Genomic DNA, 15,335 nt, shown 5'->3' with positions numbered 1-15,335 from the left:
TCCATGCTGTCCATCTCTATGACTCTATGACTCTATGTGCAGGCTGGGTGAATTGGCCATGCTAAATTGCCCTAGCGTTAGGTGCATTAGTCAGGGATAAATATGAGGAATGGGCCTGGGTGGTTTACTCTTCAGAGGGTCGATGTGGACTTGTTGGGCCGAAGAGCTTGTTTCCATACTGTAGGGAACCTAATCTATTCAGCCTATTCCTTATAACTCAAACCTTTCAGTCCCTGCAAGTTTCTGGTACATATTTTCTGACCCCTCTCTAGCTTAATAATATCCTTCCTACAGCAGGGTGACAAGAACTATACACAGTAATCCAAACATGGCCTCACAAACATTCTGTACAACCTCAACCTGATGCCCCAACTCCTGCAGTCAATGGTCTGAACACTGAAGGCAAGTGTGCTAAATGCCTTCTTATCTACCTGGTATACTTGTGATCCCAATGTCAAAGATCTACATACCTGAACCCCTCGATTTCTCTGTTCAATCACACTACCCAGGGCCCTATCATTAGCCATATAAGTCCTGTCCTTGTTTGCTTTATCAAAATGCAATACCTTGCATTTATCCAAATCTCTATTTGCCACTCCTCATTAGTCCATTTGGCCCAATGGATCAAGAACCCTTTGTAATCTTAGATAGCCTTCTTAATTGTTGACTATACCACCAATTTTGTTGTCCTCTGCAAACTTACTGACCATGCCTCCTAAATTCTCATTCAAATCATTTATATCAGTGACAAACAAAACTGGACTCAGCACTGATCCCTGCAGAACACCGCTAGTCACAGGCCTCCAGTCTGAAAAACAACACTCCACCACCACCCTCTGTCTCCAATCATCAAGCTAATTTTGTATCCAATTGGCAAGCTCTCCCTGAATCCCATGTGATCAAACTTTTTAAATTAGTCTCTCATGCAGAACCTTGTCAAAAGCTTTACTAAAGTCCATGTAGACAATGTCTACTGCTCTACCCCCATCTATCTCTTTGGTTTTGTCCTCAAAAACCTCAGTGTAACATGATTTCCCATGCACAATGGCAGAGAGCATGAATTTGACAAACTCACCATGGTGGCTCAGTAGTTAGCATTGCTGCTTCACAGCACTAGAGACCCAGGTTCGATTCCCACCTCGGGCGACTGTCTGTGTGGAGTTTGCACATTCTCCCAGTGTATGTGTGGGTTTCCTCCGGGTGCTCTGGTGTCCTCCCACAGTCCAAAGATGTGCAGTTTGGGGGAATTGGCCATGCTAAATTGCCCTTTGGTGTCAGGGATATGTAGTTTAGGTGCATTAGTCTGGGGTAAAATACAGAGTAGTGGGGGAATGGGTCTGGGTGGGTTACTCTTTGGAGGGTCAGTGTGGACTTGTTGGGCCAAAGGGCCTGTTTCCACATTGTAGGGACTCTATGATTCTGCACCTGCCTTGAGAAACACTGACTTCAAAGGCAGGATCTTTATTGTACTCGGTGCCAACTGAAGCCTAGAATACTTTATTGAGAAGTCAACTAGCCATTAGACAGCTGCAGCACCTCAGCCCCTTACTGGGCTGACAGCTCTACATGCCTGATTTCAGTTTTAAATTTCACAATGTTTATTTACGCAAGCTTAAATGATATAAAGTGCCTTGCCATTTCAGGTATTGAAACTTTAAATGATTTGGATAATTAACACTTTCATTGGAGAGCATTGAATGGAATTTTCTTAAACACGCTGATGTTAATTGTGAAAAATCATAAATGCATCTTTTTTCAAAAGCTTTTTATCCATGTCCAACTATAGAGTCACGTACAGTTCCTTAATTCTATACATTGTGTATAGTGGGTGAATGAACATAGAAATGTTGTGCCTTGGTGTGGAGGTCTAATGGCCTAAGGAGGCGGCATGGGAGCCTTGGCAATGAGAAGCACGACAAGGACCTTTTTAACTTACCTTTCAAAAGCTTTCCATGAGCTTGTGAGGGTCTGAACTGCATTAAGCATCACTCAGTATGATGGTGTCATATAGACTGGGAAAGGATAACAACTTTGAATCCCAAAGCAGTAAGACCTTTAAGTCTCCTTTATAATCTTTGTAAAATTAGATTCTGTTCCAATAAAACTTGTTTTGTAAGGGCTTCAGGACCCTGGAGGAACCTTGCAATGATGTCACAGAGCTGCATAGCACTGAGCATAAATTGCACAGTGTGGGTGGAGTTGGAAAGCACAAAAAGGAACAGTCTCGAACATATGCTAGAATGAGATGCTTTCGAAGAGAGAGAGAGAACATTGACATATTAGATTCATCCTTACCCGATGCACTTATAAGTTAAAGTCTGGTATATCTCTTATAATGATTGGAACAATCCAACCAGGTGGATCTCATAGAATATGAGTTCCCTGATTGGCTGTTAATCTGGTCTAGTCAGGGAATCCTGCCTGACGATATAAAGGGGAGAATCAGAGGTTCTGCTCACTCTAGGAGCCGGATCTGAGCTAGCTGGGTCAGTGTCATGTACTGTGCACATGAAAAAAAGGATGACTTGATGATGGGATACCAGCCTTCGTGGAGTTATTTCTCAATGACTACCATATATTGTGGCATTTAGCATGATGTGTGATACGGAGTGTTACTTTGAAGTCCAAGCTGTGGTGAGGATCCATTATACAAAAGTAGGCAGGATTGTTTTGAGAGGAATTGTCAGATTAGACAACAGAACACATTACTAAATGCCCCAAAACAGCAAAATCTGACTTAATATTTTTTGGATTTTACTAATTTGGAACCTATAACTGTAACAAAACAGTACAGTTAAATTGTTAATTTCTTTGGTCTCCATGTCAATTTTTCAGTTGGCTGGTTAGAAAATGTTTTTCTGAATTCGGTGTTGCTGGATAGAGCTGCTTCATGCCCCAAGGAAGTTGTGAGTTTAGATTATTAAGGAGTTGTGTTGATTTTTTTCTGTGCATGATTCATAACATCAAACCATAGAGGAGAAAACACAGCTGATGGTGATGTGATAAAACAGTGTAATTTATTGGTATTCCCATTTCCTGTCTGATAAATGGTTCAAAGTAAATATTGCAGAATCAAATTGTGCAGAAAACAGCGTTGCTTAACACTTTCTGGTCCATTCATTTTTGTGGTTTTTCAACTGTGATCCGCCACATGTTGAGATTTAATTTACTCATTAATGCAGGTGATCTCATATTAGCTATTTGTGTGGAGGGCATAATTTCATTAAAAGCTTATTCAAATTTTCAATTGCTTCAGTGTATTGCCTGCCTGTTAGTAGCTACCATGGCCCAATAATACCAATAAGGATTTGCAAATATCTTTGGCCCTCCAATCCTCTGCTAAAAGTGATCACCCAGCACATTTTAAAAATTCTCTCATGGGATATGGGTATCACTGTTGAAATTGTTTTGGCCATTTCGATTAAAAGACAACCACATGACAAAGGGCCTAGAGTCATGTAGGCCAGACCCAGTAAGGATGGCAAATTTCCTCCTCAGTGAAAGAGCTGGATCTTTCCAACAATCAATTATAGTTGCCTTACCTAGTGCTTTAAGCCAGTAGTGCTACCAGCTTATTGTAATAATAATCTGGAGTATCTCAGGTTGAGATATATTGTACCTGAGGCAGCTTGCTCTCTATCTCTAAATAAGGCTCTTCCACTATATCATTCCTTATTTACAATTTTAAATTCAGGTTATGGGAAACAGTTCATTAGCAATGTGCCTAAGACCTCTCTCTCTCTGTCTGTCCTGTCTCCAATTGTCATCTGCGCCATATCATTAGTTAATTAATTAGACTAGATTACTTACAGTGTGGAAACAGGCCCTTCGGCCCAAAAAGTCCACACCAACCTGCCGAAGCGGAACCCACCCATACCCCTACATTTACCCCTTACCTAACACTACAGGCAATTTAGCATGGCCAATTCACCTGACCCGCACATCTTTGGACTGTGGGAGGAAAGCGGAGCACCCAGAGGAAACCCACGCAGACACGGGGAGAACGTGCAAACTCCACACAGTCAGTCGCCTGAGGCAGGAATTGAACGCAGCAGTGCTAACCACTGTGCCACCGTGCCGCCCACACAAAGTATAATAAATCTTGTTATACTACACGTCCACCCAAGTTTCTCTCTACTTGGTCTATATTATTTCAGTAGTGTTTTTTTCCTTACTTACATGATCTTTGTAATCGCTAGCGCCATTATTAACATCATTATTTCCATTACCAATGTTATCACCATTATCAGCATGTTCCCCTCGCTCACCAAAGTCTGAATCTCAAAGGTCGAGATAATCTGGAACTCTGCCTGGATACTCTGATCTGAATTCACTTGTGTTCAGCACTAAGAGTGATGGTGTTTGACTCGGGAACCATTCTGTACACTGTTTGTAGTAAAACTATGACTGTCCCACATCCTGTGATCATCATACACATGCTTGGCCAAGGTCAGATCAATGCAGTCCTGTTGCTCCTCGCTATCCTTACACATGTTCTGACACTATGGCAACCAGGTTGATCTGTGACTGGTGACTGTAACTTCAACTATCATGTCCCTTAACCAGACTTTGTGTTCTGGCTTTATAGTTGACAGAGTTTTCATCTTGTGTCTATAATTGTACTATCTCTGCTGCTTTTTAGCATGGCATTTTGTTAGTTATTTATCTCTCTTGCAGTTTTGGGAAGTTATGTTTGATCCGAGTTAAAAATCACACAACACCAGGTTATGTTCTAAACTGGTACTGTTTTCGATTTTCTCTCCATTTACAATAAGTGCCCATTAATGATTAGTGTTGCTGTGTAACTACATAGAGCTAATTGCCCATCTAGACTCTTATGCATCAGTGACTTCACAATTCTGACTGTTCTTTTTACACCTCTGTTTGACTGAGGGTAGAGTAGAGAACTTGCCAGCTGCTTGATGTCTGCCTCCTAACCTTCAATCCTCGTTCACAAATGGAGGACCACTATCTGATATTAAATCTTCTGGGACACTGTGTATCACAAGGAACCTTTTCTGTCCTCTGGTCACTGAATCGAGAATTGTCACTTCAATCTGTCTCTAGTTGACTAGGACCAAATGCACTTTCTCTTTAAAATTAAATGAATATGTTTTTATAAACTTCAATAAGGTCACTCCTCAGCCTCAGGTGCCCAGGAAAGTAACCGCAGCCTAGTCAGCATCTCCCCATAGCTCAAACCCTCCAACCCTGGCAACATCCTTCTAAATCTTTTCTGAACCCTTTGTTTGGCATAGACAAAATATAATCCTGTATGTTTTTCAAAATGCATAGCTACCACACTGATTGCTGTGCTCTTGCTCAGCATTTCATGACAGCTCACTGTTCCCTCAGGAGTTTCTGTGAGATTTCTTAAAGCATTCTATTGTACTCCAACAAATCTTTTTCAGCATTTGGTCTCCTGGGCTATATTTCAACCATCTCTGCAAACTGAGTCATTCTTATAAAATTATGGAACTGCACAATTTATCTGAGTTTTCCCTCAGTTGCTGGTAAATTGTTGGTCGTTCCTGTAGAATAAGATTTTTCTGCAAGAATAAAAGCTTCTTTTGCTAATCCATTGCTGCCCCCAAGAATGTACATACCTTTACTTGTGTTTTGTCTAGAACACAGACTACATCTAGTTCTGTGGTTTAGGGACAGGAGTAAGCCACTCATCCCTGGAGCTGGTTCTGCCATTCAGTAAGATCATGATTAGTCCACATTCCTGCCTCTCTCCTAATGACCTTTCATCCTTTGCTTATCAAGAATTAATGAATCTGCTTCCATTGCCTTTCAAGGAAGAAAGTTGCAAAGATTCACGACCTTCCAAATTCTCTCTTAACAAATTAACCTTGAAATATTGGGAGATGTTGAGTGAAAGGTTTACTCCAGGATTCAATCCCACCTCAATTCTGCAAGGCATGGAATAGCTTTGTTTGTATGGGCCACTTTGGAAACATGCTAAAGTTACAATGAAGCAGTGCATATGGCATTTAGTATGCTCAACAATAATCCTTAAAGAGGACCTTACAGAAGGAAAACTATATCCTTATGTTATAGCATCCTGAAGCTGTGTAGCTATTGTTACATTTCATGAATAAAGGACTTTGTTCAAACAGGTGATTTCCAATAATCCAGAAAAAAAGCCAATCATTCAGCTTGTGTTTGATCTCTGAAACAGCTATCCAATTACTTTTCACAACAAATTATTCCTATGCAAGTACAGATTGAATTCCTTTTCTAAAACTATTATTGTATCCCCTCCCTTTTGAGGCAGTATTCCAGTCTATAATGATATGCAGTGTGGTAAATAAAATATCATCTTCCCTCTGGTTACAGACGATTATCTTAAAAATCGCTCTCTTCTAGTTATTGTTTCTCTGCAGGTGGAAACATTTCTTCCTTATCTGCGCTATCAAATCTAATAGAACTGATGCTTGCTGTCAACAGTCAGTGGCCATCTCGTTTCTCACACAGAAACACTTACCCAAAAGGGGGATAGGCGGCAGGCAGCTCAGACAGGTCTCAGCAGAGAGAGAGTTCACATGAAAATTCACATAATGTACAGCTTAATGAGGTTAGATATTGTAACTAATCTGCCAGGATCAAAGGCTGTTGATTTTGATAAATCTGACTGGGGTTAAGTAAATGTCTCACAATGTGATATATTTAAAGATATTTAACTCTTTAAGCATTTGTTCTGCAGTTTGTACTGAGAATGTCTTTGATGGTTGCCCTAGGCTTTGCACTTATTTAATCTGTACTCATACGCACCCCCAATTATTAATTGTTCCACCTTTAGGCCTTCAGCTGCCTAGGCCCTAAGCTTTGGAATCCCCTCCCTAAAACTCTTCCCCCTCTTCTTTCACAATCTGTCAGTCTGTCTGTCTATCTTTTGGAACTCTGTGTTCACTGCTGGTCTCCCTGCTATACGAAAGGGTGCAGAAACGACTTACAAGCATGTTGCCAGGGTTGGAGGGTTTGAGCTGTAGGGAGAGGCTGCATAGCCTGAGGGGTGACCTTATAAAGATTTATAAAATCATGAGGCATGGATAGGGTGAATAGCCAAGTTTTTTTCCAGTTTAGGGGAGTCCAAACTAGAGGGCATAGGTTTAAGGTGAGAGGGAAAAGATATAAAAGGGATGTAAGGAGTAACCTTTTCATGCAGAGGATTGATGTGTGAATGGAATAAGCTATCAAAGGAAGTGATGGAGGCTGGTATGCTTAGAACATTTAAAAGGCATCTGGATGGATATTTGAATAGGAAGGGTTTAGAGGGATATGGGCCAAGTGCTGGCAAATGGCACAAGATTAATTTAGGATATCTGGTCAGCATGGACAAGTTGGACCAAAGGGTCTGCTTTCTTGCTTATCTATCTGTCTGTCTGTGTCTGTCTGTCTGTATGTCTGTCATTCTGTCTATCTATCTGTCAATGTCTATACCTTCCTCTGATCCTGGCCACTTATCCCAATATTGCTTTTTGAGGCTCACTGTCTAATTTTGCTTTATAATGCTTGCAAGAAGGATCTTAGAATGCTAACTCCATTAAAGATGCTACACTAATGCAAGTTATTGAGTTTGTCAACATCAGAGCTCCTTGTATTGACACTCAGATTTCCCTCATGACTGCCATGCTATATGCTGAGCTCAACACAGTCGTTCCACTCGTTGAGGAGCTGAATACTGACCTTTATGGGTTTTAAGCAGAGATCACAGACCAGCTGCACAATGAAAGAATAGAATAATTTGCCATTCATGTTATGTAACAGCAACATGAACAGAGAATCAATTAATCAAGTGGATGGAATTACTCAGGCTTCAAGAAAATGAACTGTGATTTGACATTGTCCAGGAAGGTTCTTCCTGATCAGCAATGAATATTAAGAAAGCATTTAGTTTCATGAAAGAAATATTTGTTACCTTATGACACATGCGTGGGCAGCAAATTAATGGCCCATGAGTTCACTGCCTCTCTGTTCCATCCTCCGTCACACTCAGCCACAGCTGGGTGGCCGTCCTTCATTTGTAGTCAACTGACAGCTTTGGAAAGGAGGGTAATAGCTAGAATGGCAGCCACATCATACTATGTTGAGTTGTTCTGTGGACTGACAGGAAACCTATTTAAAGCAATGGCTCAAGTATTTAGTTATACCCCTGTGTTTGTTGAGGGGTCGCTATGTGATATTGGAATACCATGCCAGGAGCTGGTCCAAAACCCCATGCTGGTAAACACAATGGGTCTTTTAGCATGTCATGTAATGGAATAGTGCAGTTAAATATACGGGTTAGTGGGTGATTTGATCTTTCTGGTTATTTCTGGACATTTTTTAAAATGTCTTTGGACTCTGGAAATTTAAAGGGAAATATTGAGAAGCAGATTTGACTACATTCCAAGCTGTTTTCAATTAAGGATGGTCTGACAGGATTACCTTTGGAGCTGTAGGGTACGATGGACAAAGATAGAGATGAGAAGAAGGAGGATTCTGTTTACACTCCCAGCATATGCTGAGAGATTAATATTCAGTGAATTTCAGTCAAGAACAATGTACAAGCAGTCTTCACTTGCCAAAGGAATTTGTTCCTGAGCTCGATTAACTGCTCCACCAGAGCTTGAGTTGCAGACCTTGTGATAAGCAACAGTGCCTGAGACTATCAGGATCACTGTGTCTCTTAAACGTTTGTACCAAACATGAGCTGTGTGAGAGTGCTAGGCAGTCAGTACGTAGGGAAGAGGAGGTGGAGTGAAACGATTGTGGAAAAGTGAAGCGAAGATGATGGGAGAGTATTGTGAATAGAAGGACAGAATATGGCAAAGGTGTGAACAGAGGAGATCATTGAACATCTTTGAGCATTGCAACTATGTAGTGGCAACCATTTACCTCTGTAATGCTTTCTCACTGGTTTTGGAGTTATTTCCTGGAAGGCTTTCTGACCCCTTTGAGGGAAGAGTATTTCTCTCCTCCAGTTCACTGCTTGCCCTGGGGTCTCCAGGAACCTACAGCACTAACTTTAGGATCAATATCAATTTCTTTCCTTATGTGGCTTCCTTTATATGCACCACCAAGCATGCATTTCCCCTTTAAGAGGTATTGGGTGCCTATAAGATGACAGATCCCACATAGATGCGTGGTCAACAAACAGCTGTTGTGACTGCAAGTTTGGTTCATTACAATAACTATAGAGCAAAATTGCTCCACGCTCTTTAATGTAACAGTAACGAATAGGCACAGTACATTCTGCTCCCTGATGAACATTGCTTGGCACAATTTAATATCTAACCATAATTCGCTAAGTTATGCAATGTACATAGGAAGATGATGGTGGTTGTTGGTCAGTTATCTCACCTCCCAGGCACTCCTGTAGGAGTTCCTCAGGATAATGTCCAAGGCCCAACCATCTTCAGCTGCTTCATCAATGACCTTCCCTTCATCATAAGGTCAGAAATGCGAATGGTCGCCAATGATTGCACAATGTTCAGTAACATTCGCAACACCTCAGTTACTGAAGCAGTGCATGTTCAAATGTGACAAGATCTAGAAAATATACAGACTTCAGATGAAAAATGGCAAATAACATTCACTATCCAACAAATGCCAGGCAATGACCATCTTCATTAAGAAAATATCTAAATGCTGATGTTCAATGGTGTTATCATCACTTAATCCCCCAATTCAACATCCTGGAGGTTACCATTGACCAGAAAATGAACTGGACATGCCGTATAAATATAGTGGCTGTAAGAGTAGGTCAGAGGTTAGGAATACAGCAGTAAGTAGCTCACATCCTGAGTCCCCAAAGCCTGTCCATCATCCACAAAGCACAAATCAGAACTGTATAGAATACTCCCTTATTTGCAGCTGAATCAACTTGACACCATCCAGAACAAAGAAGTCTATTTGATTGGCATCACATCCACAAACATCCACTACCTTCATCAATAATGCTCAGTAACAACAGTGTGTAGCATCTACAAGATGCACTGTGGAAATTCACCAAAGATCCTCAAACACACCATCCAAGTCCATGCTTGCTACCATCTCGAAGGACATGGAGAGCAGATCCATAGGAACAGCATCACTTGCAAGTTCCCCTCCAAGCCAGTCACCATCCTGACTTAGAAATATATTGCCATTCCTTCATTGTCACTGGGTCAAAATCTTGGAATTCCCTCGCAGACAGCATAGTGAGTCAACCTAAAGCATATGGACTACAGTGGTTTAAGAAAGCAACCAATCACCACCTTCTCGGGGGCAACTAGGAACAAGCAACAAATGCTGGCCAGTCAGCAAAGCGCATGTTCTCTGAGTGAATGAGAAAAAAATCCAGGATCTGCGGTGATTTGTGCCTTTCGACTGTGTTGCTTGATTCATTTGAGCAATGAGAAGGTATATCATGTGGCATGTGGGAAGTGTCAAGTTGATTCATTGAACCTCCTCATCCCTGTGGAGCACTAATTACTGCTGCACTAATAAGATTCATTATACTTGCAAACAGCAAAAAGTCTTCATAGGTCCATCAATTTACACCTCAGTGCTCAGCTGGCAGAGAAAAGTTTTCTGCACACATTTGGTGGTCAGTTATGTTGTTGCAGTGTTTATGGCTGCGGTTATGTTAATGATTGTACAATCATAGGCTCTAGTGCCTGTTGTGCATACACCAGCTCTCTAGCCTTAATCCATTGCCTTTGGCTCTGAACATATTATCTTCAGATAGTTGCTCAATTCTGTGTGAGAGACATGATAAAATCTGCCTTTCAGGAAGCACATTTCAAACCTAAATTACTCACTGCATTAAAAAAAAGTCCACATGCTGCTGTTGTTTCTTTTGGCAAGTCTGTTTAATTTAGCTTCTTAACCCTTTTCCCTTTGTGAACAGTTTCTCCCAGTCAATCCTGCCTAAACCCGTCATTGTGGTGGCTGCTGATGGAGATGGAAAGGTGCTGCTGACTGAGTCAGGATAAACTGCTGTCCTAATTATGATGAAAATTACACCATTTACATAAATTTGTCTATTTTAGATTTCAAATAGAGGCATATGGGTTTTGGTCATTTTTATGAATGGTTTGCTTTTCAAAAGAGAAACGAAGGGCCAGATAGTCCTTCCAGCACAATTTTCACAATTACTCCTCAACCTCCCCCCCCCGTGCTTTAATTGAAAGATGTTCATAATGGTTTACGAATGGTTAACCTTGAAGACTGTTTGCTTTATTTTCAGTTCGGAAGAATTCAAGATTGAAAAAGTTTTAATCCAGTTCAGATGACAATAATGTGGCATTTGCACATTCTCCCTGTGGCTGCATGGGTTTCGTCTGGATGCTCCAGTTTCCTCCCGCAGTCCAAAGATGTGGGGATTAGGTAGATTGGCCATTCTAAATTGCCCGTAGTGTCCAGGGATGTGCAGGCTAGGTGGGTTAACCATGGGAAATGCAGGCTTACAGGTAAAGGATAGGATAGGGGGCATAAGGGTAGGTCTGGGTGGCTGCTCTTTAGAGGGTTGGTGTGGACTTGATGGGCCGAATTGCCAGCATCCACACTTTAGGGATTCTTTGACAATTGCCTTTAGCTCAGAAGATAAGTTTAGTTTATTTCCTGGAAGGGGTATATGGCAGTCGAAGGACAAGTTAACTCAGCAGAAAGGTTTACCTTATGAAAATATCAAAGCAGGAGAGTTTGGCAAGAAATCGGAAGGTCAGTAGAAATGATAAAGTTTAGGTGCTCAGATCTGAGAAAGGTTCATAGAGTTTGACTTGGAAAGGACCCACTAATTGTCTTCACAATCCACAGTGAGGAAACTGTAAGGAGTTGGTTAATTAGAACGATCAAGGTAGGGGTATAATTTCCCTGGGCTTGAGTCTCTGTAATGGATAGTGTCAGGAAACAGGTTGAAATTCTGTTGTTTTGTATGTATAAATCTTGCTCGCTGTCTTTCATATATCGATTAGCTTGCTTTATTTTAATTCTTCCTTGATGTATTACCTCATGTAAAATGCTTCAATAATAGAGCATTCACTAAACAAAAAAGACATAAAAATGTGATCTAGAAGGCCAGGGTTCATTGTGCAATCTGACATCCAGTTGGTCCATCAACTGAGGTTAAAAACATAATTCAAAATTCATAATCCATCATTCCAAACAGGACAGTCAGCCACTGAAGACTACATTGAAGAAGAATCCCCTAGTCCAGGAAGCAGTTAATGCTCAGTCTTTGCGTATTTTCAAGTTTGGGTCTTTCAATACTGAGGAAATGAAGGGATGTGAGGAGTGAGCAAGAGGTGAAATTGAGGCAGACTATCAGCAACGATTTTGTTAGTCATGTGGATGTACATCACAGAAACAGACCCTTTAGTCCAACTCATTCACGCTGACTGGTTATCCTAAAGTCCCTGTACACCTCCATCCCCCATCACGAAGGACTCAAAGCCCTCCGCTTCTTCCTTTCCCGCCGCACTAACCAGTACCCTTCCACTGACACCCTCCTTCGACTGACTGAACTGGTCCTCACCCTGAATAACTTCTCTTTTCAATCCTCCCACTTCCTCCAAACTAAAGGAGTTGCCATGGGCACCCGCATGGGCCCCAGCTATGCCTGCCTCTTCGTAGGATATGTGGAACAGTCCATCTTCCGCAACTACACTGGCACCACCCCCCACCTTTTCCTCCGCTACATCGATGACTGTATCGGCGCTGCCTCGTGCTCCCACGAGGAGGTTGAACAGTTCATCAACTTTACTAACACCTTCCATCCCGACCTGAAATTCACCTGGACTGTCTCAGACTCCTCCCTCCCCTTCCTAGACCTTTCCATTTCTATCTCGGGCGACCGACTCAACACAGACATCTATTATAAACCGACTGACTCCCACAGCTACCTGGACTACACCTCCTCCCACCCTGCCCCCTGTAAAAACGCCATCCCATATTCCCAATTCCTTCGTCTCCGCCGCATCTGCTCCCAGGAGGACCAATTCCAACACCGCACAACCCAGATGGCCTCCTTCTTCAAGGACCGCAGATTCCCCCCAGACGTGATCGACGATGCCCTCCACCGCATCTCCTCCACTTCCCGCTCCTCCGCCCTTGAGCCCCGCTCCTCCAACCGCCACCAAGACAGAACCCCACTGGTTCTCACCTACCACCCCACCAACCTGCGCATACAACGTATTATCCGCCGCCATTTCCGCCACCTCCAAACGGACCCCACCACCAAGGAGATATTTCCCTCCCCTCCCCTATCAGCGTTCCGCAAGGACCACTCCCTTCGTGACTCCCTTGTCAGATCCACACCCCCCACCAACCCAACCTCCACCCCCGGCACCTTCCCCTGCAACCGCAGGAAATGTAAAACTTGCGCCCACACCTCCACACTCACTTCCCTCCAAGGCCCCAAGGGATCCTTCCATATCCGCCACAAGTTCACCTGTACCTCCACACACATCATCTATTGCATCCGCTGCACCCGATGTGGCCTCCTCTATATTGGTGAGACAGGCCGCTTACTTGCGGAACGCTTCAGAGAACACCTCTGGGCCGCCCGAACCAACCAACCCAATCACCCCGTGGCTCAACACTTTAACTCCCCCTCCCACTCCACCGAGGACATGCAGGTCCTTGGACTCCTCCACCGGCAGAACACAACTACACGACGGCTGGAGGAGGAGCGCCTCATCTTCCGCCTGGGAACCCTCCAACCACAAGGTATGAATTCAGATTTCTCCAGTTTCCTCATTTCCCCTCCCCCCACCTTGTCTCAGTCGGTTCCCTCAACTCAGCACCGCCCTCCTAACCTGCAATCCTCTTCCTGACCTCTCCGCCCCCACCCCACTCCGGCCTATCACCCTCACCTTGACCTCCTTCCACCTATCCCACCTCCATCGCCCCTCCCCCTAGTCCCTCCTCCCTACCTTTTATCTCAGCCGGCTTGGCTCTCTCTCTCTTATTCCTGATGAAGGGCTTATGCTCGAAACGTCGAATTCTCTATTCCTGAGATGCTGCCTGGCCTGCTGTGCTTTGACCAGCAACACATTTGCAGCTGTGATCTCCAGCATCTGCAGACCTCATTTTTTACTCGAATAAATTAATATAGTCCCATTTGCCAGCACTTGGCCCACATCCTTCTGAACCCTTCCTATTCATGTACCCATCCAGATGCCTTTTAAATGCTGCAATTGTACCAGCCTCCACCACTTCCTCTGGCAGCTCATTCCAAACATGCATCACTCTCTGCATGAAAAAGTTGCCCCTTAGGTCCCTTTTAATCTTTCTTCTCTCATCTTAAACCTATGCCCTGTAGTTTTGGACACCCCATCCTCAGAAAAAGACCTTGATTATTTACTCCATCCAAGCCTCTCGTGATCTTAAAGCTCTGTAAGTTTACTCCTCATCCTCAAACGCTCCAGGGAAAATCACCTCAGCCTTTCAACCTTTCCCTTTAGCTCAAATCCTCTTATCGAATTCTAGCACATACTTGCATTGTTTCACTATTAATTGGCTTCAAACTTATTTTTTCTCTTTGAAACAACACTCAAATTTTGCTTGAAGGGATTTTAACAAATAATGAGAAACAAAATAAAAGTGAATGTGAGGACCATATTGAATTTGATTAGTTATGCATTCAATCAGTAGGAGTTTTGTCTCCTTTTCAAACATATTTGTATAAATTGTCTTTTCTCTGGTCCAAATGGCACTAATAATATCAGTTAGCTCAGCAGTGGTCCAAAGCAATTGAAATATGCTTGCTTTTCCCCAAGGCAAATTCCGGGAAGAATTTAAAACTGCCTTCTCTTGTTGTTTCCGGATGGACCGTCAGAATGGTGAGCATCTGAACAGAGCCCGGTTGAGCACAGAAAGCCGCAAGTCGTTCACCACACAGATCTGCCATTTTGATAACGTTTCCAAAACTTCAGAACAAGTAGCGCTTACAAATGTAACTACATCACAGACCAGTAACCGCACTGCAAACAACATCTGATGACAGCGGCAATACTTGAAGCATTCATCTCATCGTTGGCCTGACCTTTATTATTTCCTGTAAAATGTTGCTGCTGTAAGATTCAAGAGCAAAAGTAATTTGTCTTGCACGAGGTAACTATTTTTGGACTTGTAAATAAATTCATTAAAATGACATCCTACTGGTAGAGAATGACATTATGCCTTTACTTAATTATTATGTGTTTGCAAACTAATCTCTCATGTCCAACCTCCTTTTCTCCTTGAAAATCCCAAAGTTGTTGCCTTCCATATTTATCCTCATCTTTCCCTCCCTGTTTGAAGGTAAATAATTGAGTTAAAGCACTGACGTGGCTCTTACCAAAGTTAGAAATGCCATCGCCTGT

At 42.6% G+C, this 15,335-nt stretch overlaps 1 protein-coding gene across 1 annotated transcript in view; it reads left to right on the top strand.

The window, feature by feature from the left end:
- hcrtr2 (hypocretin (orexin) receptor 2) overlaps window positions 1-14,971 on the top strand; it is a 69,316-nt gene extending 54,345 nt beyond the window's left edge. Inside the window, exon 7 of the mRNA XM_060855008.1 lies at window positions 14,751-14,971. Coding sequence (XP_060710991.1) covers window positions 14,751-14,971 — 221 coding nt within the window. The remainder of the gene's footprint in view (window positions 1-14,750) is intronic.
- Window positions 14,972-15,335: the final 364 nt, after the last annotated feature.

This window comes from Hemiscyllium ocellatum, chromosome 3 (assembly GCF_020745735.1).
Source record: "Hemiscyllium ocellatum isolate sHemOce1 chromosome 3, sHemOce1.pat.X.cur, whole genome shotgun sequence".
NCBI classification, from domain to species: domain Eukaryota; kingdom Metazoa; phylum Chordata; class Chondrichthyes; order Orectolobiformes; family Hemiscylliidae; genus Hemiscyllium; species Hemiscyllium ocellatum.
The sequence above is the reverse complement of the archived record's forward strand: the minus strand, read 5'-3'. Positions and strand labels throughout refer to the sequence as shown.